Source organism: Octodon degus, unplaced genomic scaffold (assembly GCF_000260255.1).
Source record: "Octodon degus isolate 3935 unplaced genomic scaffold, OctDeg1.0 scaffold00015, whole genome shotgun sequence".
In the NCBI taxonomy this organism is placed as follows: domain Eukaryota; kingdom Metazoa; phylum Chordata; class Mammalia; order Rodentia; family Octodontidae; genus Octodon; species Octodon degus.
Window position 1 is genome coordinate 12,089,621 of NW_004524591.1, and position 24,146 is coordinate 12,113,766.

Here is a 24,146-nt window from a genome sequence, read left to right on the forward strand (position 1 = left end):
TACAATTGATCCACTTATTGATAAAGCAAGATTCCAGATGGGGCAAAAATGAGAACAAGACATAAGGAAGGGAGCTACAGAGCCTTGGAGAATAAGCACACAGTTGATGTGACACAGGCAGAGCAGAACCACAACCTCTAGACGCTAAGCAAGGAAAATACTTCTGTGACGTTGACATGGTACAGCAGGTAGTTAGTCATTTTTTTTTCCTAGAGAAAAGCAAAGAATAAATTCCACAGCGGATTTGTTGCTCTCTAATCCTTTCACCAAAAGTTAGACATTCTAACATAGCTCTTTGCTTCTTGGGATGTTAACAGCTCCTTCTAAAGCTTCCGACACTTACAGCAGTTGTCTTCTAATATAATTAGAGTTTAATGGGCAGGCAAGATTTTAGCTAGGTGGTGTTTCTCAGAGGAATGAAGAAATGTACCTGGAAAGCCCACAAGGTAGAATGTTGAAAATACCACAGAAAGCCTCAAAGACAAAAGTTCCACATAAAAGGTGCATGAACTGAAGGCATGGGGGTACATCAGAACCACACAGATAGAGGACTCCACAGGATGGAAAAGATGGAGGGACTCAGTCTGATAAGGAACAGAAGGGTGTAAGAGTGAGGACCCCGTTGCAAGGTAGACGGGTGCAATGCACTGTTCTATCTTCACTGGCTGCTCTGCGTGAATTCAGAGCACTTCTCTGTCAGCTCTGAATTTATGCTTACAACCCCCTACCAGCACCACAGGAGGGTTTTGTTCTAGATACTCGGACCATCTTCTTTATTATCAGCCAAGTCATGGTTGCCTTTGCTGGACCAAGCATCCCAGAGGACACCTACTATCCCTGTCCCTTTATAAGTGCCCCTCATGTCCACCCAGCCAAATAAACATCCAGCATATACAACTCACAATATAGCCTGATGCACATCATTTCAGAAACTTGATAGTCAGGCTGTGAACAAAAATCACAAATTTCACGCATGCTCAGATTTATGTTTCCTCATCTCTACAATTTTCATCATGAAAACTAAGCCTTCAGGCATACAAGGATTCTAATAGGCTTGGAGTGTTGATTTTAAGAACCCACAAGATGGAAGCACAGAATCAGTCTCTAACTCCTACTTAAGGAAGTCCGTGTTTCCATTTGCTGTCTTTGGATATCTGCCAGATACTTCTAGTTTTTTTCAATGCTTCCAGGTCCATATTTACTTCCTAAATTTATACGCTTAATAATTATGGCTTTGAAGGCAATACACAGTGCACCAGAAATCTTCCCTACATTTGCTTTAGTTTTGAGTGAGCACACTCCTAGATCGTAACATGAATATATAAGTTATCTCACTGATTAGTAATACTCCATTTGTCATGACTACTAGAATTAATGTTCAGGGGCTGGGGAAATAGCTCAGTAGAATAAGTGCTTGCCTAGGAAGTGCAAGGGCCTGAGTTCAATCCCCAGTTCTGAAAAAAAAAAAAAAAAACCCAAAAAGAATTAATGTTCAAAAACAAGAAAATATGGGAATAAGCTGGAACATTCAAAGCCCCTGCTTAGCTGACCAATTTGTTGAGCCTGGATTGCATCATCGGAGACTCAGAATAAAGGAGGAGGTTTTTGAGTCAACAGATTGGCTGGCTGGGCATATTAAAAAGGAGGTGACGGGGCAAGGTAGGATCCATATAAATCTCAAGGAAAGTCAAAGGGTTCAACAGTTCACCGTAAAGAAGCTGTAATGGGCCCTCTCCCCAGAGGGACTGTAGAGACTTGATCTGTGCTATTACAGCTTCCTTGGGGTGCAAACTGTCCTAGCTCCTAGATATTTTCATGTCAGGTACTTGGGAGGTTCACTTTCTTGAGGATCATTAGAAACATGGCTGGAACACTGTAATCATCCATGTCTGGGTAAACCTAATAATGCTAAGTCTGACTGAACCTTAAGGACACCTGTATCTTCTTCGCATATACTGTATTCCCATGTTCCCTCACCATGAAAATGCATTTGAATATTTCTCCTTTGTATTTTAGTACAGGGTCTACAGGGTCTCACTATGTAGATTGTACTCAGTGATTCTCCTATTTTCAGCCTTACAAGTACTGGGATTACAGGTGCACGCCACCACGCCCGGTCTCAATCAATGTCTCAGTGTGCCCTGGGGGTGGGGCCAGCATGGCACCAGGGGGATCCAACACTGGCTGCTAAGCAGGCACTTTGATCTGCTGAGCTATTTGGCGGGCCCCCTTTGAATATTCTTGCAGGGGGGTCGGGGAGATGGCTGAGTGGAATATGCACTTCCCTGGCACACGCAAGGAAGGGCCTGAGTTCAATTCCCGGCTCCGCCAAAAGAAAAAAAACAAAAAGGATATTCTTGCAGAATAGAATTTTGGGTCCTATTATTGTAGTAGAAAAGAGTTCCACTCTGAGTTCCTCTATGACTTTCTGCTGTTGCTTATTTACTATCGACGCTATTAATTCATACATCTGAGCTGAGCTAGTGTCCTCTGCACTTGTTCTGGGTGGGCACTGAGTTTCCTCCATATGTTTCTGCATTTGATTCTTTACTGCAGATTTTATTAATTCAGGGATTTCTTTTTTCATTTCCAACCTGAGTTCCTCTATACCTTTCTGCAGCTGTTTCTTTATTTCAGAAGCCATTGATTCATTGCTTTCAGCTGTGTGATTCCCAATTTGTTCTGTGTTAGTGTCCTCTGCACTTGTTATGGGTGGGCTTAGGTTCTGAGATTGCATTTTGTTCCTTCTTGTTGTCATTTTGTGTAGCACTGTCTTCTGACCTTGTAGATCTTTGTTGCAGTTATAGTCTTAGCACCTACTGAAGTTCAGGTGTAGATCTATAAAGTTTGGATTTATCCAGCTGTGCCTGGCTTGGGTCTGGCTGTTGTGCTCCGTTCCTTCCTGTTGCCGCCCTTGGGGGTGAACCTGTTGTGCCCCTCTGGCAAGATGTTCTGTTCCTGGACTAGCTGGGTGGTTCTGTCCCCTACACTTTCTGCAGGGATTGCAGCTGCAAGGTTTCACCCCAGGCCTGAGCTGAGTCTGGAGGGGACAAGGTGGAGTAGGGGGGAGAGGCAGCTCTCCCACACACTCCCCAGGCCTGGACTAGGACTGGATCTGGGGGTTCCCAGAATGTGACAGAAATTCCTACTCTGTGGGCAGGGTGTGTGTGGGGTACTATGGAGTGATGGGGGGCATCCCAAGAGGGTGAAAGAGGGTGTCACCCATGCTGCACCTGGGCTGGGACCTTGGGTCCTATTGCTTAGGAGACAGGACTTTGCTCCATTGGACCTGGTAAAGAGGGAAGGGCCTAGGAAATAAACTATTGGGATTAGAGAAATGTAGATTTCTTTAAAATAGCCATAGACAAAGGTCCCAAGTTTTTTGTTTTTTTTTTTTTTTATGTGCACCCATGTTTATAACAGCACAGTTTGTCCCAGATGTCCATCAACTGAAGAACAGATGAAGATGTGGTATTTTTATACAATGGAGTATCATTCAGCTATAAAATAGGATAAATTTGAAGTTTTTGTTGGTAAATGGATGCAACTAGAGAACATACTCTTAAGTGAAATAAATTAGACCCACATGTGCAAATATCATATTGTCTCCTTAGCATGAGAACCTTATCCTCTGGCAAAGGTTTGTTTTTGGATTCAGACAAAATTTGCATTCTCCACATTGTGGTATGTAAAGTGGGATGACAGTACCACCTGCCTTAAATTTAGTAACTCCTTCACCAACACCTTCCACAATTCTAGCACCTTCATGTCCCAAGATCACTGGAAAACACCCCTCTGGATCAGCTCCACACAGGGTATTTGCATCAGTATGACAAACTGCAGTGGCAATGATCTTAATTCGAACTTCATGAGCCTTTGGTGGTGCTACCACAATCTCCTTTATAGAAAGAGGCTTTCCAGGTTTCCAAGCAACTGCAAGCTTGCATTTGATAACCTGGGGCGCCATCCTCACAGATGCGTCCACACTGGAAGGCCAGCAAGTCTGCATGCAGGACTAGGCCATGGCGGGGCGGGGCGGGGCGGGACTCTAACCAAGATCCCAAGTTTGAATTTAAAAGGTGCGCACCCAAGAAGGCACAGTAAACTACACTGCCAGAAACTCCTCCCCAGGGCAATATTCCCCCAACCCTACAAAGCTGCAGAAGCGCATCAGTTAACCCTCGAAAGAGCACACAGCATGCTACGGCTATCACTTCTGCTTTCTTTCCTCACCTTAGAGCTCTGATGGTGAGAACTGTAACCTGAGCAATGAATGTGTCTTCCTTCCTACATGAGCTATCACCTGGCTGACTGTCTGCTATTACCAATGGCAGCAAGCACATTCTGAAGAGGTGATCTAGCACAGCAGTTCCTTAACCAATACTTGTGGGATCAACAATGGAATTTGAGAGTCTGGAAGATGGAATTTGAGAGTCTGGAAGGACCTTACGCATGGTCAAATTTAACTTCCTTTGGCCAAGGTCATATTGCTGGAAAAATAAGAATCAAGGTCTTCAATCTTAAATAAGATCTGTCTGCCTGTCTGTCTATCTTGCTATTCCAGATTAACTATCAATTTAAAAAAATGAAAATTTCTCTTTTGCCCTTTAGTTTCAGGCCTAAATACCATTGCCCAGGAAGATTACTTCAACTAAGTCAGAGCACACATCACTCCTGAATTTGGCTTTCATACTGAAAGCCACTGGGTTGTTTCCCCTTCCCTTCTCTGTCTTCACATCTCTGCAGCCCTCTGTGAACTCTACCATCTACTCTGCTCTTCCATCTGCACTGTCTCTGTAGTCCTGAACTTGCTGAGCTCCAGACTTCTGTCTCTAGATCTTTCCTGAATACATGCATGTTCTTACTGCCACAAACTCAGTATGTCCCTCAGCGTCTCTTTTTCCACATATTTCACTCAGCTTCTTAAGAGCACCATCATGCGTCTATGCATTTTCTTTTTTTTATTTTATTTATTTATTTATTTGTGTGTGTGTGTGTGTGTGTGTGTGTGTGTGTGTGGTCAGCTCAGCCCACCAGGGGGCGGGGCTGGCTGGCATGTGGTGCTGGGGGATTGAACCGCGGTCCCTGTGTTTGCTAAGCTTGTTCTAAGTAGGTGCTTCAGACCACTGAGCCATCTCACCAGCCCCGCGTCTATGCATTTTCATTTGGAATTTAGTCACCTGATTCCCTGGCTACCTTCAGCCAGTCCTCTAGACTTTTAAAAACTTATTGTGCTTTGTGGATTCATCTTTGATTCCTATAAAACCCATTATACTCTAGATTTTCATCCACCTTTGATCAGTTTCCTTACCTATAACTCTTGACATTTCTTAAGCATCTATTTTATCATATTACCCTGTAGTTCAAAAGTCCTTTACACTCTTCCCTGGGATCTTCTCTTCTAATCAGATGGATCTACTCACTATTTTCCCATTGCACTGTCTCTTATATCTGTAAGCAATAAATCCCCTAACTAGAGCACACCTTCCCAATAATCAACCACTCACTCAGGATGTCGCTGCCTTCTGTGTAGCTCAAAGACAGCCTCCTCCTTGAGCTTTCTGCCCCTTCGTTTGCATCTACTACCTCCATAACACTTTTTCTAGTGTTCGATTTCCAAACATTTCATATGTTAACTTTTTAAGTTTACGTCCTTATCTTTTTTTTTTTTTTTTAATTTTAGGGAAGGGTCTATAGGGTGTATAGGGTCTCACTACTAGATTGGACCTGTAGTGACCTGCCTGTTTAGAGCCTCCCAAGAGCTGGGATTACAGGCGAGCACCACCATGCCCAGTCTCAAATGCTGCCTCAGCACAGCCCAGGGGTGGGGCTGGCACAGCAGACCCAGGGATCGAGCCCCTGGCCCTTCCACCTGCTTGCAGGCACTTTAATCCGCTGAGCTATTTGGCCAGTCCTTGTCCTTATCTTCTTGCTACAGCTACACTTATCAAATTTTACATGTCTCTTGCCATTTCTGAAACTATACAAAGCATGACATTAAATGGTGAAAAAGATGAACAGCAGTTAAGAAAACACAATTAGGAAAAAAGAAAACCTAATTAGGGGTTTAAAAAATTTTTGAGTTCAGATTCTAGTTTTGTTCCTTTCTAGCTGAGTGAAGTTATTTAGCTTCTATAACCTCTTTACTCTGTGTGTGTGTGTGTGTGTGTGTGTGTGTGTACACATGTGCGGAAAGTCTGTACTAGTTACTTCAGAGTGCTGCTGGACCATTTAACAGAGCATGTGTGTGTAAATACATGGCATTTGACATAGTATCTGGCTCACAGAAAGTGATTTCTTAATTTGGAATTAGGATTTTTGTATATAATAGAGAATTCCACTTTTGTTGCTATTTTAAACTACAAAGGTTATCCTAAATATTTCTTCATAACATACTGTTAAGATTTCATTTCACATGAAGTTTTACACTGCTGATCACCATATTTAGTCAAAAATTACCTGTCTAAGTTGCTTTCCATTCAAGCAAAACCTTTCATCCTTCAAGCTGTGCACAGGTGACAAGACCTGGTATGTTAATACCCTGCAGACAGTTTCATCTACACACAGAGCTCAATCAAGCATAATTTTCTACAATTACCATTTTATGGCTGGAGCTAAAGCAGAACTAAAGACTCCTTGGGAAGGCTAGAAAAGCTTCCAGTCAAGCCAGAGGATAAAGATTTCAGGGCACAGGTTTGCTAAATAAAGCCTGTCAAAAGAAGCCCAGTGACTAGTGACCAAAATCAACTTTCAAAGAGCAATGCTAGTCCCAAGTCTGATGAATGGCTTTACAAAACACAATGAAAATGATGCATTTGGGTGCATTAAAAAGCAAAGTCCTGGCCTTTAGCTGGATGAAGTGATCCTTTTTTTCCTAATGAAACAGACTCTTTAATCCTTTGTGTAGCAGGCTGCAATTCTTAGATGAAATCGTACTAGATTCAAAACAATCAGATACTACGTCTCCAATGAAGACTTTAGGAATTTTCTGCCAGGAATAATTACGATCATGTATATGATGCCGCAGCAGGGCAAAGAAAGTCAAAGCCATTGTCTCTTTCCCCTCATCTCTGGCCTCCTACCATGATGAACAGCCAGAGGGCAAATCCTTTTACACCACTATAGGAACCACCTCCCTTAGAAGAGGCAGGGAAATGACATGGCCTTACCGCAGATGTCAGGCGGGCAAGGATTTCATCACTGCTTTCCTCGGGATCTTCAATTTTCTGATGAGACCTTTGAAAAACAAAGAACAAATTACTCTTTGCTTTTAGTTGCTCTGATTTGCCTGCCAAGTTATGAAGGATGAAGGGGAAAAATGTATTGCCATTAAGAATAAAAGTAGGCAAATAATGAACATCAGTGAAGTGCCACAAACAATCCTACTGCAAGACATCTCTGTACCTGCACCTTCACAATACCTAGCAGGAGTCTCTGCAGTGCACGGTGGGCTCCTGAGGGCTGGGTGCTACCCTCCAAATGATGGCCATGAGAGTCCCACTCTCCTGATCCACAGACATGACCATGTTTAAAAGGTCAGGTGCACGTGAGGGAGTTACTTATTGAAATGTTTTTGAATTCTATGTGAAATCTAAGTTCTAAAAATAAGAAATATGAATTTGGCACTTTATTCTCCAAGTATCAGACAGCCCAAACCAACTTACTGTGAAATGGCCTCTTTCAGGCCTACTAATGAGACAGGAAATACGAAGGATACAAAAACCAGAGGAACCTCCTTCATCAAGAGGCCCCATCCCCAGAACCACAACAGTGTAAGATCATATTATGATAACACATATTTTTAATTTAATTGATGAAAAAGATTTCACTAACATATAAAATTTCCTACTTTAAAAAAAAAATCTTTTGAGTTTCATTATTTTCCCTGGTTTGGTCAAAAGAAAAAAACTGATTAATGCCAAACTGAACATATAATCTTGTCTCCTAAGTCTATTTTCCCAAAATGTCACTTTTGACGTACTCAGTGGAGATGCCCCCTGAGACCTTCTTACCAGAAGCACAGTCTACTGGCTGGAGTGCTGGCCTTCATGGCCAGGGGCTTTTCCCTACACACAGGACAGTGGGGCAGCAACTCTTTAAGAAAGGAAAACCTCGTTGGATCAATTCTGGCATCGACTCCTTGCTTCTGTCAATGTGATTAAACCCCCTTTCAGGAAAAAAGTCACACCCTTTAAATCAGAGTAATGAATTACAAGCCACTGCCTTTACAAGAATTGCGAGGTGCGGGTAGGGCAGTGCTAGGGCTGTCAAGCACCTCAATTACTCATGCAGCAGCCAGTCAAATGCCTGCTACTGATCTGCCTGATACAAACAGCGGCAACTGAGTGGTACAGCCTAGCATATTTAAAAAAAAATGTTATCTGGATAATAATGAACATTTCAAAGAACGAGTTTTATTAAGATTCTCTACACAGAAGGTTTCCTTATAAACTGAGAAGAGATTTGAAACCTTTTATAACCTAAGCCACCAAACTGGGCCTCTGTGATCTGGCTGAGGGGCCTGAACAGATCTGACAGGAAATTAAGAGCGGAGTGTGCCGGAGATGAGAGCGCCACGCGAGGGCTTCTGCGCCTGTCTGTCTCTGGAGCGAAGCGGGGGCTGGTCATGTCTTTTCATGTTTCTCAGACCCTGACAGACACCCACAGGATTAGTTAATGGGCACGAGGTATTCTGTGCTAGCACAGACTCTGTCATGAATCTGTTTTCAATAAACTGCCAAAAGGAACTGAAACTGCAAGGGAAGCTCACGTGTCTCAGACTGGTAATGGTTATTTCATGAGCAGCGGCTGAGCGGTTGCTGCTTTAGTGACAAATAATTCAGTCCCTGTTCAGAAGCTAAACTGTCTTTCATCATTCTTCCAGCAGGAGACAGGAGCTGGTAAAAATGCCTCTGAAGGAAATATGCATGAAAGAGACACTAATGATCCTGTGGGAGCCATCCGCAGCCGTAGCCCACGCTTCCCACCTCAGTCGCCACGATTTATGGAGTTACACCCAGAACTCCCAAGTTGTCCTCCAGGTCCTGAGTTCCGCTCCACCTGCCTTGTTTGTCAACCTGTCTTTAAGTGGCCAGATACAGCAATTCTAGGAGTTTCCTTTTCAGCCACTTGGGCATCTCACAGGCTCCTCAAATGGAACCTAACATATACTGACACATCTGGCCTCCCTGGCTCAGCTCTGCCTCTTGCCCTCCAGGGTGTCCCTCCTGTGTCCCCACCCTGGTCAGCCACCAGATCCTATCTCTTCCATCCCTGAGCTCTGCTGCCCTTCAGTCTGCCCTGCTGCCCCTCCCTGACAGTGCAGGTCCTGAACTTCTCTCCACATGCATCTCACCTACAGTAGGGGAAGCTCAGCGGACCAGGACTGGTGGTCGCACACAAATGGCCAAAGAGCCTGACAGGGAAGAAGGGTGGAAGAGAGGAGGTGAGCATTTGGCTACTCTCCTGCTCTCATCGCCTCAGCCACTTTGTACCTTTTTCTTCTCCCCAGCTCTTTGACAAAATGCCCCAAAATATCAGATCCATCTCCCATTCAATGTATTTTTACAAAATGTAGATGAATACTGATTGTTAAGTGTGTGGATACACATCAGTACAGCAGAGGAAACATGAAGTTCTCACCAGATCAAAGTAGGTAATGAAACAGAGAGGACACACACAAAATCAAGGATGATATCCGCATATTTTCCATTATTATTGAAAGGAACTGTGCTGTTCAGTGAATAGAAGAGGGAAGGTGCGCTGCTTCTAAGTCTAAGGTTAGAGAAGCCTAGCAGGGAAGCTGGCTGGAATCATCCGATGGCTGCAGTGATCATGACAGAAAGAGAGCTTCCCAAGGAGGAGCTCCTGTCCCCAAGAGTTTGTGCCAGCAGGCATCCTGTTGGGAAAGCCAGGGGTGCTTCTCAGAGCCTCTGCTGACTTTAAGGGAATGGCTGAGTCCTGGTGCTAGAGACTGACGTCTTACAAGGTCTAAGGACACTGCTGTAAGGACACAGGGATGGCAAAAACCTACCGGCCTCTGCGCTTGCCCTTCTAACCAGTACACGGGACACATCATCATTCTAGTCACTCCAAAAGGAAATAGCAAAACAAAGTGCTCTGCCCTTCTTAAAGTCTTCCCCACCTTAACTGAGGGCAACTCTCTTTCCAGTTAAAGGTCACCGTTGACCTCTGTCCCAACCCCTATCATATCCTCTGCATTATATCCATCTTGAGATCTTCTCGTTCTTCCTTCAGGGCCTTAGGGTAGCTCCCATTCTCCCTCCCACCCCCCCATCACTCCCGTTGTGGTCCCAGCTACAGCATCTCAAAGCTGAGTCCAGGGGCCAGAGCAGTCTTGCCAGTGTATCAGTTAGGGCATGTCTTACCTCTGTTCCAAATCCTTGAATGACTTCCTATCACATTCAATGTAAGTTTTCTTTTATTTATACTTAATATTACATACGTTCAAGATGCGCTATGCGGCAATTTGATTTCCTTACACATTGTACAGTGACTGGTGCCACTATCTATGCCACGCATTGGCTCCCCAGGACGTGCTCAAGTGAGAACTACAAGTCTGGACCCTTGATCATCATCTTCCCATTCTTCCTGCCCATGATACCAATATTCTGGAGGGGACTGTTTCACTGAACAAAGCAAATTCCTGTGATAAAGAAAAAGTAATCTGGCAGAAGAATGTGAATTAGTGCTTTTTTTTTTTTTTTAGATCTCAATATCATAAACATAAATACCTTTCATTTTTATATAATTTGAGGCTACTGTTATTCTGACAGTGAATTTACCCGAGAATAGCAAACTGTGAATGATACAAATTTCATTAAAGGTCCAGGGTACACAGAGATGCACTAAGCTAACCTTACCTTACATAAAACCAGAAATTGCTGGTATCATTTTTAAAATTTATTTTTAGGATGTAAAGATTAATGCTCAATATTTAATTAAACAGCTGTGTATCAAATGCTAATGCAACCAAATCTAATAGTTCAATTCCTGTGCTGCTCTTAAATATAGAGTTACTCTGCTAGGCGATCTGTTCCCACACCTGGGATGAGCCTTGCCTATAAACAATGGAAATTTTAGAAACTTTGGAGGGCTCAGTGCTTCCTCGGGATCAGAACAGCTGATTTTATAACATCTTGTCTAAAAACAACTTAAAGAGATAAATGGAAAATTTCTTCCCCTATGCTCCAAACACAAAATTTGTGCCAAGTTCCACTGTGAAAAAGTTTTGACAAATACTCAAAAAATATTTTGTTTACCCAGCTAGTACTTCTTCTTCTCTTGGTATCCTGAGAATGCAATAGAAGTTGGAAGCACAAAGGGTGGGCTAGGGTCAGAGGAATGGCAACTCTGAACTTGAGCTTCCGGGTCAGAGACTGTGCACACAGCCCCTCCAGAAGTTAAGGATTTCAATGGATTTCTCATGCTGCTTCTACATGTGAGGTGGAAAAGGGAAGATGAGGCAGGCTACAGAGAAGAAAAGGCCAGAAGGCCAGAAGGCTCTGCGGGCAGTAGTGCCGCTGTGTTATGTAGGGTGCTAAGGGGATGCAGGGACCTCATTTTGTAAGCCATCACTGTAGAGCTGATAATAAACACATCACTCACTGGATACATCCACAGGGCATAGCCAGAGTAGAGAAAGCAGAGTAAACCAAACAGTGAGCTTAGGAGACATCATATTTAGAGGTTAGTGTTTTAAAATATATGTTCTATTACTAGGAATAGCCAGCCTGAATATTCAGAGATCAATAGATCTGGAGACACCACCATTAAAAGGCAGGTGTTACTCACAACCCCCAAGAGGAAAGAACACGCCACCCCATGAGAGGCACAGGGTGAGTGTCAGGGTCAGTCAGGAGGTGGAGGAAACGAGGAGAAAATGTGGATGTGAATATTTTTCATGTGTGTGTGGTTCTTGTAGTAACAAGTGAAACAGGACCAACAGGCTGATGATTGGGTGGTTTGAGTAACTTTACCAGCCCTGAAAGAGCGAGGCTGCCTGCAGTTGTATGATACTGGGTAGTTAGGCTCAGTGACAGGGGGCCAGGAGAGTGAAAGCCCCAAAGCATAGGAGGGTGGGTTGCGGGCTCTGGGTGGCTGGTTCACCTGAGGTATGGCAGAAAAACACAGTGGAGTGTGTCCACAGGTAAGTGGTTTCCTACTTCTACGTTTAAAAAATATAGTAAGTAGGGTCAGTGAGGTAGCTCAGTGGACTAAACGCCTGCTTAGGCAAGCACAGGGACTGGGGATTGATCCCTGACACTACAGGCCAACCCCACCCCGCCCCTGGGTGCACTGAGCCAGCCAACAGGTCTGAGCATGGTACCACACATCTGTGATCGCAGGTCTGGAGAGGCTGAAAACAGGAGGATCACTATGAGTCTGATCTACGTAGTAAGACCCACTACCAAATAAAGAAAGAGAGCAGAAGATACATTTCTAAGTATCTGCCCAAAATATTACTCCTCACTTCAAACACACTTATCCCACCATTCTGGCCATCTTCTGAAGCAATTCTTTTGTGAGTGTCTTGGTTGAGTTATTATAACTGCTTTGATGTCCTGGATGGATTCAACTTTTATTTATTTATTTATTTATTTATTTATTTGGTACAAGGTCTTGCTACACAGCTTGGACCTGGGCTTACAGGGGTGTGCCACCATGCTCAGTTTCAGTGACCAGCTTGGCCCGCCAGGGCCGGCACAGCATGAGGTACTGGAGATCAAACCAGGATCCTTGTGCTTGCCAGGCAGGCCCTTAGACCACTGAGTTATCTCCCCAGCTTCCTGGATGGATTCAAAATGTTTACCTTCTATAGTCATTTTGACTTTGGAAAGAGGCAGAAAGTGATGACAGGTCCACTAAATAAGGGGGACAAGGACACACTGAATGTTTCTGTTTTTCTTTTGAGACAGGGTCTCACTATGTAGTTCAGGGTAGCCTTGAACTCATGGTAATCCTCTTGTTTCAGCCTCCCAAGTACTGGGATCACAGCCATGCACCAGCATGTCAGGCTAACACCCAATGCTTTTTATAAGCCTACCTTCCCATGGCCTGGCATTGGGCAGCAGCACTCATTGTATTTTTTTTATTATACTTAATAAAAGAAACAGAAAAGACTTCCAGAACTGCCTCAGAAAGTGACAAGAATGACAGGATGGTTGTGTTAGAAACAAGGGGCAGTTTTAGGGGGGTGGTTAATGGCAATGTGTCTTTTACTACATACTTTTAAACTTCAATATTCACTGTATGAGGGCCAGCCAAATAGCTCAGCAGATTAAAGCGCCTGAAAGCAGGTGCAGGGCCTGAAAGCAGGGTTTGATCCCTGGGCCTGCCATGCTGGCCCCAACCCCCGGGGTGCACTGAGAAGGCAACTGAGATTGGGCGTGGTGGTGCTCGCCTGTAATCCCAGCTCTTGGGAGGCTGTAAACAGGTGAATCACTGTGGTCCGATCTAGTAGTCAGACCCTGAACACCCTGTAGACCCTTCCCTAAAATACATTTAAAAAAAAAATCATTATGTTTCAAGCACTCATGTGTATAAAAATGTGTGCACAGGTAAGTGCTTTTCTCCTTCTATGAACTGATGAACTGACTGGTTTTGTAAGACACAGTCCCTCAGGGAGAGCAGAGCCCCCAGATGTCAAAGCATTGGAACACATGGCTCACATAGTCAAGGGGAGGAAAAATAAACAAAGCAGCCTGAAAAGACAAGAGATGTTATTCCAGGAACCAAGCTGAACATCTGTTTCCACAAGGGCAAGATCAGCTGCGCCAAAAGACGCTGGTGTATCCGGTGAGAGCAGGCCTGTCCTAGTGTTCTCCTCACTGAGGCACAGCGCCCCACCCGACCACCTGAGGGAGGATAGCTGGCTCCCATTTTCAGTCAGCTGGCTCAAATCATGGCAAAGATGAAGAGAGCTGCTCACCTCGCAGCAGCCAGGAATCAGTGAAAGGAAGGGCCGTCCTCTTCCAGGTCCCTCAGTAAGCTCCACTTCCAACCACAGCCTCCTGTTCTCACAGCAAGTCAGTTGTAGCACCCCATGATTCAGTCACTTTCTACAAGCACTGCCTGGGACCAAGTGGGCCTTGGCAGGGCATTCCCCATCTAATACACAAGGACCAAAAATTAGCCCCTGCCTTTGGCCACTGTGGTCATGACAAGGGTACTGCCACTATAGGAAGGGCCCATGCTGACACCCAAGGTCCTAGGTCTTCCTCTGTGAAGACCACGGAGCCCCAGCACTCCTCAGTACCCAGAGGCCGCAAGTACCCAGAGGCCGCAAGCCAGGAAATAGAAATTCCAAGCCACGGAGCTCGAAACCATGCTAAGCAGCTTACAGGGGCTTTAAAGATTACTACAGTACACACATTTTACTGCATTAGACTAAGACTGTGAGATTTCCTTTTCTCTGTCTACCCAACAGGATGGAAAGGCTACAGTTTTCTTTATGTGTTGCTGAGTCAAACTTTAGGAACTCTCTGCAAGTCCTTTAATAGTGAGGTAAGTAAGGCAACTGCTCAGTGATTGGAAGATAAGAGTTTCACAGCCCCAGGTCCACAGATGGCTATCGGAGCCTGTCTCCAGCCCCAGGCTAGCTGTGGAAGCGACAGCTGAGCTCCAGGAGTCAAGCTGCCCCACAGCCACAATTCTCAGGCAAGCCACAGGGAGAAACATCTGATGAGTCTTGTGGGAATTATTACCACAGCTCGGCTTGCTTTTGGCTGTGTTGTTACCTCTGTGCTGTGACCTCATCATTCTTCACCAATTCTCTCCCTTCTCCCACCTAAAACAAACAAACAAACAAAAACTGGTGGCTTCCTTCCCCCTCCTGCTTTAAAACTTCCCTTTTAAAAGAACAAATCTTCATTATGCTTCTCTTTTTAGAAACGCATTTGTAAAGAACAGAATCCTCTTTATGAAGACATTAAGTGGTTTTCCTCCATTATTTTAAAGACACTTACAGAGAAGATGGAAAATTAGAAGGATCTAATGTGGAACTACATAGTGGGCTCTAATAGCTTTCAAATACCAAAAAGGCTGTGACAAGGTCCACGAGATAGGGGCTTTCACCTCTGAAATGGAGAAAAAAGAATCAAGAGCACATCAAAGGGCATTTCACTAGAACGAATAAAAATGAAACAACACAGAGCTAAGATGGATATAAAATGAGGGATTTAAAAAAAATACAGAGTGGCAAGTTATCAAAAGCAAGATCAACGCAGACAAGACATGAGGTAGGATTCAGGCTCCTCAGTGAGAGTTGGGTAGAATTTAACTAGCATGATTTAAAAAAAATAAAAAAGGAGAAGGACAAAGAGGAGGGGGAGAAGACAGAAGAGAGAGCAGGAGGCCCCACAGGCAGTGTGTGGGAATACTTGGCATGGCCTGGAGGCTCAGGGGGCAGAGACTGCTGGGCTAGAGCAGGGGTTCTGAGGGGAACACACACACGCATGGAACTCTGGAAAGGGCTGTGACATTGCAACTGAAAGAGGACGTGTCTCTGGGTGTTTTTTCTGTGAGCACCACTGATTGTCTGCATAACTCAAAGCTCCATTTTCACCAAAATTTGGCCAAGAACGTTCTATAACAGCATAGAAGCTGGCTTACAATTCTACTACAGGAAAACAAAAAGACATTCCGTTCTCTCCAGAAGACTTATGACGGGCCAGTAATTTTTATACTCAGTACCTGCAGTAAGGTAGAGACAGGTCCAGTGGTCCCCAGTGACCACTTATCTCCCGGAGTTAGAGATCACTCGCAAAAGCACATGCTCACACCAAGAGGAAAAAAATGCTGCTGGTAAACACAGCATGCGATAGTGTGTCTCAGCGCCAGAGCGTGACAGTTGTATTTAGTGATCAGTGTGACAAAGCGTTGCAGGTAATCTGGACTATTAGGGCCCAGATTTTAAGACTTTTTGCTTTCAGAAATCAGAACAGTTAAGGGTTTGCCTGAGAGGAAGGCCACCTCCCCACTGGCATTCCCGTTGAGGCTGGGTGGGGGAAGGGAGGGTCCAATCCTGACTGTCTGCATGGTGATCTGTACTGCTCCTCTGCCCTGGTGTCTGGGTGTGGCGGGGGGTTGCACACACTTCCACCTGTACGCAGGAGTGGGTGAGAGGAGCTGCCAGAAGACGCCAGGCCTCTAGGGTCAAAGCCAGTCACCACCACTGTTGTTAAAGGGCATGTCACTGCATGGTAGAAAGCTCATTAGAGTTTACTGAAATGCTCCTCAGCATTTCTTAGAACATTTCTGACTTGTATTAAGTGCATATTACAAAAAAGAATATTTCCCACACTCAGCCTAATTGAATAACATTTGGATTTTGTTTCAGCGCTTGGAGCCCCTCTGTCAGCAGTGGCTGGGGGAAATCCATAACAATTTCACAGCTCACACTAATGTTTTTACAGCTATTGTTTATGATTTCCCAGAAGGAGAGGCTAGAATGACCCCCGTGCCTTGTGAGGCCACACGACCGCAGATGAGGAGGGCAGGGGTGTGAGAACTAGACAGGCACGAATTCAGGCACTAAGACTCTGCTTGCTGCTTGTGTGACCCTGAACAGGCTACCTGACCTCTGTCCTGCAGCTTCCTCTTTTACAAAATAGAGGCAATAATAGTTTCTGTCTCACAGAATTCTGAAAGCAAAATAAGGCACTTAGTTAGCACAGCACTACACATGAAATATATTCTGTGTAATCAATCTATTAATGCAGTGTCTCATAAATATTCTAAAACTTCTTGTGCTAAAAATAGTTAATATAGTCAACTGTATTAACTATTCAACATTGTCACTTTAAGAGTAACTTGTCTCTGTTATGGTTACATAGGTGTTTCTCTCTGAACTTATTTTCTTACCTAAGAAAAAGAGACAACTCTACTTGGCCCACTAATATCACACAACTGAAAGAGAAAACAATCAGGGAAAGTATTTTGAAACCTGAGATATTCTGCCTATATAAAAGTTTTCAACTAAAATTTGATTTTTAACTCATATAACAGAAATAAACCTATCATCACCATCAACACAGGCATGTTAGACTTTCCTTATCATGACTCAAGACCTGTTCCCAAGCCTCCTCTAATTAATTTTGACCTTATAGTGATTCAATATCCTCATGTGATAATGATTCACATGTTTTAATTTGCCAAATGTTCCTTCTAGATTATTTTCAGAAAGGTCCATTGCATCTTCCTTAGCACAGTCACGACTTGGATAGCGGATAAGATGTGAGTTGTTATTTCATTCCAACTTAAGCTCAATCACATGTTTATCCCTAATTTAGATCATCTACTCTTGTAGCTATGGAAAATTAGAAGCAGCATGGCGCGGCTGATGAGACACGGATGTCTAGAATCTGTCATTGAGGAGCCGGCTTTAATCTTCACTCGTTTATTTTACCTTTCTGAACCTGCATGTGAAAAATGGGAACAGCCCATCTACCTCTTGAACAAGGTAGCAGAGAAAGAGTCGCCTGACACAGGATGTCGTCTCTAAGGAAGAATCATCTAGCAGCGCATGGGCAGCGTCTACTTACAGCTCGCAGATGCCAGCCCTGGCAGGGAGGAGAGGGACAAGCTGCAGCAGAAGCTTAACGCCGTTCTGCCATTCTTCTTCTCTCTCGAACTCACAGTACAGGTAGCTGCATTCATCAGATGAAAACTGATAGAAAACATAAGTATCTTGAAAGTAGAGATGCTGATCCACTGTTTGAAACAAACAACAGAAAAGATGTGGATTATTTATGAATATATTATTTAGATAGTCTAAATCAAATCATATATTGAAAGCTCTAATACTTATGAAGGAGAAGCCAGAAATAAGACTATCATTACATATCCTAATCTCAATTAGGTTCACAGCCTCATTGAACTTAAAAGAACTTGCTGGCTAGTCTAGTCTCACTACTTGAGGATTTGGCCAGCATATTCATACACATTTTATACTTTCCTGCTACACCGATAAATGACAGTGAAACCAATGTCAAGTCAAAGAAGGTAGTCAAAAATACAGTTTAGTGTCTTACAGCTAATTAACATATTTAATTGCTTTGGTGATATAGAAATATAACATGATAACAAGTTAGAAAGTAGTGATTCTCATCTGAAAGTGATTGTGCCCCCAAGGGCATAGTTGGGGAATTAAGAGGCCTAACTGGTGTGTGTGTGTGTGTGTGTGTGTGTGTGTGTGTGTGTGTGTGAGAGAGAGAGAGAGAGAGAGAGAGAGAGAGAGAGAGAGAGAAGAGATACACTGACATCTACAAGGTAGAAAAAAAGGATGCTACTAAAAACCCTATAATGCACAAGACAGCCCTGTGTAACCAAGAATGATCTTATCCAAAACGTCAGTGCTACCAAGATTTTAAAACCCTATTTTGCCAGGGCGATAGCTCAGTGGCATAAGTGCCTGCCTGGCAAGCCCAAGGTCCCAAGTTCAATCCCCAGTTCAACAAAAGAAAAGACCCTGGCTAACTTTGTAGAAAGCTGTATTGATGTACTGCTGAGTCTATTAAAACCCTATTTTGAAGAACTCAAAAGTGGCTATTTTGATTCCAAAAAGCTCTAGTATAAAACACTGCTAACCAAAAACCTCAACTTAGCAAATATGCTAATAATCTCTCCATTCCTTGACAGTAGTTAACTGATTTTCTAAATAAGAGAATCAGAAGCGAGGTATTACTGTCTAGGAAGATTACAGCCACATTCTCATTCACATCATTCTTTCACTACGGCACCAGGGCTGTGTCCTCAATATTCATTAGTGATAGGAAAGGGGGCTTCTCCATAAGCAAGCAGCACCTGAGAGATGGAGCTAAATAAAGAAACCAGATTGCTTGGCTTCTAATCCTTCAACTCCCTGGACTCAGCTAAGGAAAGAGATACTGCCATCTATTTTAGTTTCTAGTTAGCATCTATTTTCTGTCCTATTTAAACAGCTAACCTTCAGGGGTCACATCTCTAAGTGTTCATGATTACTGATTCAATTAAAATGGCACACACATCCCACTCATAAAAGCAGTTTCTGATGATTGCTCTAAGTGCAGGAAGATAAATACACATTGAGAGTAACTAAAGCTGTCACTGATTAAAAACAAGTTTCTGAGCATATTTCAAGTAGAGAAGGGATGGAGGGTAAGGGAAAGACTTAAGGTCTTAGCCTATAAATCAACAAGTACTTAATTATTTTTTCAGAACATGTAAGAAATAAGTGACTCCAAAGATGACCTGTCATTTTTACTTAGAACGTAAGAAAGAATGCAAACGTTTACTTTCCAAAGCAATTTCCATCCAGTTCATAATATCCCCTAGAAAACCAAATCTATTTTAGCATAATAGCTTAATAAAATGATGATGCTGGGATGTAGTTCAGCAGCATAAGCATCTGCCTGGCAATCACAAGGTCCTGAGTTCAATCCTTGGTACCCAAAAGAAAAAAAAAAAAGGAAAAAATGATGTTGCGTCTTTACAAGGTACAATACTAACCTGATGACATGATCCCCATGTCCAAAAGCAGCTGCCACACTCCTATGGCCATCGCTCTGCATGGGACAAAGGGACAGTGCTCTAGAAGCCAGTCAACCAGCTCTGACCCAACACAGCTTCTCCTGGAAAAAATAAAACCATTCACAATAAGACACTGCTGTCACATTTGCCAAAAAAAATTGACATTATGTCCCATCCCTTACACGGGTTTGCTTTTGTTTTCTGATTTTTGATATAGGGTCTCACTATGCAGTTCAGACTAACAGTGGTCCTCCTCTGTCTCAGCCTCCCCAGTGCTGGGATTACAGGCACACACCCAGCTTTGGGGCCAGCATGGCATGTGGTACCGGGAATCAAACCTTGGGAACTCGCACTTGCTAGGCAGGCACTTAGACCATGGAACTGTCTCCCCAGTCCGTGCATTTTTAAATAAGGAGTCCCAAAATAAATATCATAACTTCTTATTTGTCTTTTAGATTAATGTTTCACTATTCTCCTTGGGGAAAATTAGGAATCAAATTCTAACTACCTCACAGGTAGTACTCACATATCTTTCCAAATGAACCCTACTTGCTTTTGCTGCTAGAAAATAATTTTTAGGAAAGCATAACCACTAGAACAGTCCAGGTCCCACAGTCAGTTCTAGAATTATAATTTGTTTGAACAAATAAAGGAAGACATACAGTAGTCCTTTTTATAATGTTCTGCCTTGGGAAGCCACATGCATCAAGTTGATGGTGATAAGTTTGGGTTCAACCATTTATAGGTTTTTATTTAGTTCTCTTGGGAATAAACAATTCAAAGAAGACTAAACAAAGTGGGAACATTTCCTGGAAATAGCGACATACTCCTGAAATCCCAGTACTTGGGAGGCTGAGGCAGAAGGATTGCTGTGAATTCAAGGCCAGCCTGGACTACATAGTGATATCCTGTCTCCAAATAAAAAGGACTATTCATCACAGCATGAAGTTTTGTTTACCAGTCTTTAGAGATCAAACCATAAAATTTGTCTCAAAGAACAATTAATTTGATTGTTCACCTTTTTAATATAATCTGAGACAATCTATTAATCAGATCATAAACCCATAAAATCCAGATGTATGTATTGGATCCTACTAAACGCATACATAAATCATGTCTGTAATCTATCTTAAAATATATAATTATGGTTCCACAGTCTGGGTATTATAAGCAGTATCTTCATATCTACTTTCCCATCTGTATTGGCTTCAAAGGAAAAACAAAAGAAAACACTCTCAAATATATAATTTTTTAGTTGCACATAATGTCATTGTATTCTACTCCCCCCCCCCTTTTTTTTTTCAGGACCAGGGATTGAACTCAGGCTCTTGCACTTGCCAGGGAAGCACTTATTCCACTGAGCCATCTCCCTAACCCTTCTACCCCCTCTTATGAGAAAAGATCACTAAAGTGTTAAAAGATGATACCGTGTAATGGACATCATTACTCAATAGTATTGAAGGATGTTAATATTTGTTTTATCTATCTCTTGTGATTGGAAAAAGCATAAATACTTTAAATTGATACAGTAATGGATAATGTGAAGAACTGCCAGAGGTGCTACATTTTCTGCAATGACAGAATATATGGTAGTGGAACTTTCCATTGAGATATTTGATCAAATATTCTGGCTTTTAATAAAGCACTTTTCTGGTAAAATATCATTGTTTGAAAGATGCGCTAAAACAAGACAATCTCAGAACTACTCACCTTTAGCATTTAGACAACAGAAACAGGAGTAGTCAAAAGATAAATGTTTTAAAACAAAATGAAACAGATGGCAACAAAATAGTCAATCAAACCAATCAACATTAACTGCCAATTCTATAGGCCATCTTTCATGGTAGAGATTCAAAGTGTTTTCACTAAGTAATTCCTCAACACCTCTCAATTAGCCAGCATTTTTAGGCTTTGAAAGAAGCTTCACCCCACTATTACATTCTGTAATGATGTTACTGATATTCTCTGTAATGCCTAGGCCTGCCCTGGTGCCTGCCATCTCCTGCAATCTCAGAACCTACATGGAACATTTAGTACAGCAACCGAATCACCAAGCTGCAAGTTTCACAGACCAGGAATTCTCAAAATTCACACTGAGGAGTCCCCCCAGGGTATGATAAAGTGCAGACCGATGCAGGTAAGACCGTGTGAGACCTGAGATTCCCCAGGTGATACTAGGGACCAGAGCCATAATCTTCCAGCTCTGCCTGGTCATTGGGAAGGGCTCACCCTGGATTTTTTTTTGGGGGGGGCAAAGACTTTGAACCAATATGCTAGAACACAGTATTGCCCCAACAACCTTAATAACAGGGCCTACTCTCAGGTAAGCTACTCTTTCAGTTACATCCAATCCCTTTCCACCCCTCCCTAATATTATCGAGGTATGTTTTAAATCATTTTCAGCTATCCATCTGCACCATGGGAAACATTAGTATAATGAGAAACTGTCTTTAATATCACTAAGGCAAACATTAAACTCCCGGTCGCTGGATTGCTGAGCAGATCTGTGACAATCCAGTTAAAGTATCTACATCCACCTGACGGGAAGAGCAGTGAGGGAGAGAACAGCGTTGGCTGGAACCGAGCGATTTAAATACCGACTGCAGTTCCGACCTGCAGAGGATTTCCAGGCCGTTCTCAATCCAGAAACTGCCCCAGGTACATGCAGACCTAACAGTGGCGCAGTAAGTACTGGGCAGGAGCACTGCGATGTGGCTGTGACTAGCCAAGGCCCGTGCAACTGCAATAACAGAATGGGAATTCCACTAAAGCTTGGAGTGGAAAATCTCTTTATTCTTGGCTGCCTCCTGTCTCCCATTCTAACTTTGGCAATTAATTCAATGTAATACAGATACTAGCACCAAATATGAACAGGGTGGTGGTGTTCCGTGACTTTTTTGTACAAAAGAAATGAAGTCTCAAACCAGTGTGACTTCCTATAGTACCAAATGAAAAGTTTTCAGAGTTGAAAGTGAATTCTCATGTGGCGTATGGGAAATATTTTACCTCAATTTACTACAAGACAAATGAGGATGATCCATCCTACACCACCAATGAACAATGTATCTTTAAACCCAGAACATAGATTAGAAAAGTAGTTCTGCCCCGATCACAGTAAAACATACTCCCCTCGCTGGGCTCCCACTGAAGCCTAAATATGTTGACTTTGACCTCAGATGGCTCTTTTTCCATGCACCCAATTAACACACATCTCACAGGTCTCTTTTCTGTCTATTTCCATGGAGAATACAATAAACACAAAGGTACTAAGGATAATGGTGGCCCTTACAGTAGCCTGTGTAGGGACTAAAATGAATGTCATGAACTTGCTCACAACTAGGCCCAAAGACTTAAACATATAATTTTAGTTTTTAAATATTCAGGTGTGTCTAAAGTTGGTAATATCATTTATGTTAAAAGAAAAGGACGAGCAATGTGAGGAAGAAGAGGCAAGGGTGTCCCTTGGGCCATCCAAAGCTGCGCGCCGCTGCATCTTGTGGCCAGTGCCTGTGTCCCACCACCATCATCACCATGCTCAAGAGAAAGGCTAAAGAGAAATGCTAAAGGTGACAAAGCCAAGGTGAAGGATGAACCACAGAGAAGAAATGCAAGGCTGTCTGCTAAACCAGCTCCTCCAAAGCCAGAGCCCCAGCCTAGCGGGCCCCTACAAAGAAGGGAGAGAAGGTACTCAAAGGGAAAAAGGGAAAAGCTGATGCTGGCACGGATGGGAATAGCCCTGCAGAACATGGAGATGCCAAACAGAGCAGGCACAAAAAGCTGAAGGTGCTGGAGATGCCAAGTGAATTGTGTGTAGTTGTGATAGTGGTGTGCTTCTGGTCACTGTGCAGTTTGCAACACTATTTTTTTATCAAGTTTTATAAAAAATGTAAAATTTTGTTTTACTTTTTTTTTTTTTTTTTTAGAGTTATGTTATTAGCACATAGCACACTTCATTGTTGTTTTGGGGGGAAGGAGCACAAGTCGGTAGTACAGTGTCCCCAAAGCTGGATTGATGCGAGGAAGGCACCTTTCCCTGCTAATTCTGAGAGACTCCCTCTTGGCTCCCAGGAGGTGGGAGTCCCTGAAGTTGACACATGTGGCCACCGTGGCATAAATGCCTTCTGGTACAGGACAGCTCCCCGTTCATTTTATGTCCTCCTTTCTTCTGCCATCAATCAGCATAAACTTAATTCCCTTAAGCCCAGAGACCTACTGGGACCTGTCGTTAGCAGTGTGTTAGGCAATCTGGACTTGCCACTAATGTTGAGATGGTAGCCACAGAGTCATGATTTCCTTTTCTATGGCAATCTTCCGTAGATGATTGTGAATCTTCGGTTTGATAATTCTGCTATTTTCATTTCTTGAAAGTCAGAGTCAACTTTGTGAAAAGTTGTTAACATGCTACATGTGAGATGTCAACCCTTATCGAAACTTCCCCTACTTTTGAGCCTCAAATGAAGATGTTATTGGATTTTTATGGTAGCTTTCTGATTTTTGGTAGTCTATCCAAGAAAAGAGTGTAAAAGTTGCTGTGTACTGTTAGAGATTGTGTGTTTATGCTCTGCCTGAAATACCTGATTGTTTAGGAAAAGTATCTTTAATAAAGCTGGATACAA

At 43.0% G+C, this 24,146-nt stretch overlaps 1 protein-coding gene across 1 annotated transcript in view; it reads right to left on the reverse strand.

Annotated features, from left to right (window-relative positions):
- Window positions 1-24,146, reverse strand: part of Rapgef5 (Rap guanine nucleotide exchange factor 5) — a 234,306-nt gene that overhangs the window by 170,932 nt on the left and 39,228 nt on the right. Inside the window, exons 4-6 of the mRNA XM_004626459.2 lie at window positions 19,510-19,631; window positions 17,565-17,733; window positions 7,170-7,236 (exon numbers count right to left, since the gene is read on the reverse strand). Of these exons, the coding sequence (XP_004626516.2) occupies window positions 7,170-7,236; window positions 17,565-17,733; window positions 19,510-19,631 (358 nt within the window). The remainder of the gene's footprint in view (window positions 1-7,169; window positions 7,237-17,564; window positions 17,734-19,509; window positions 19,632-24,146) is intronic.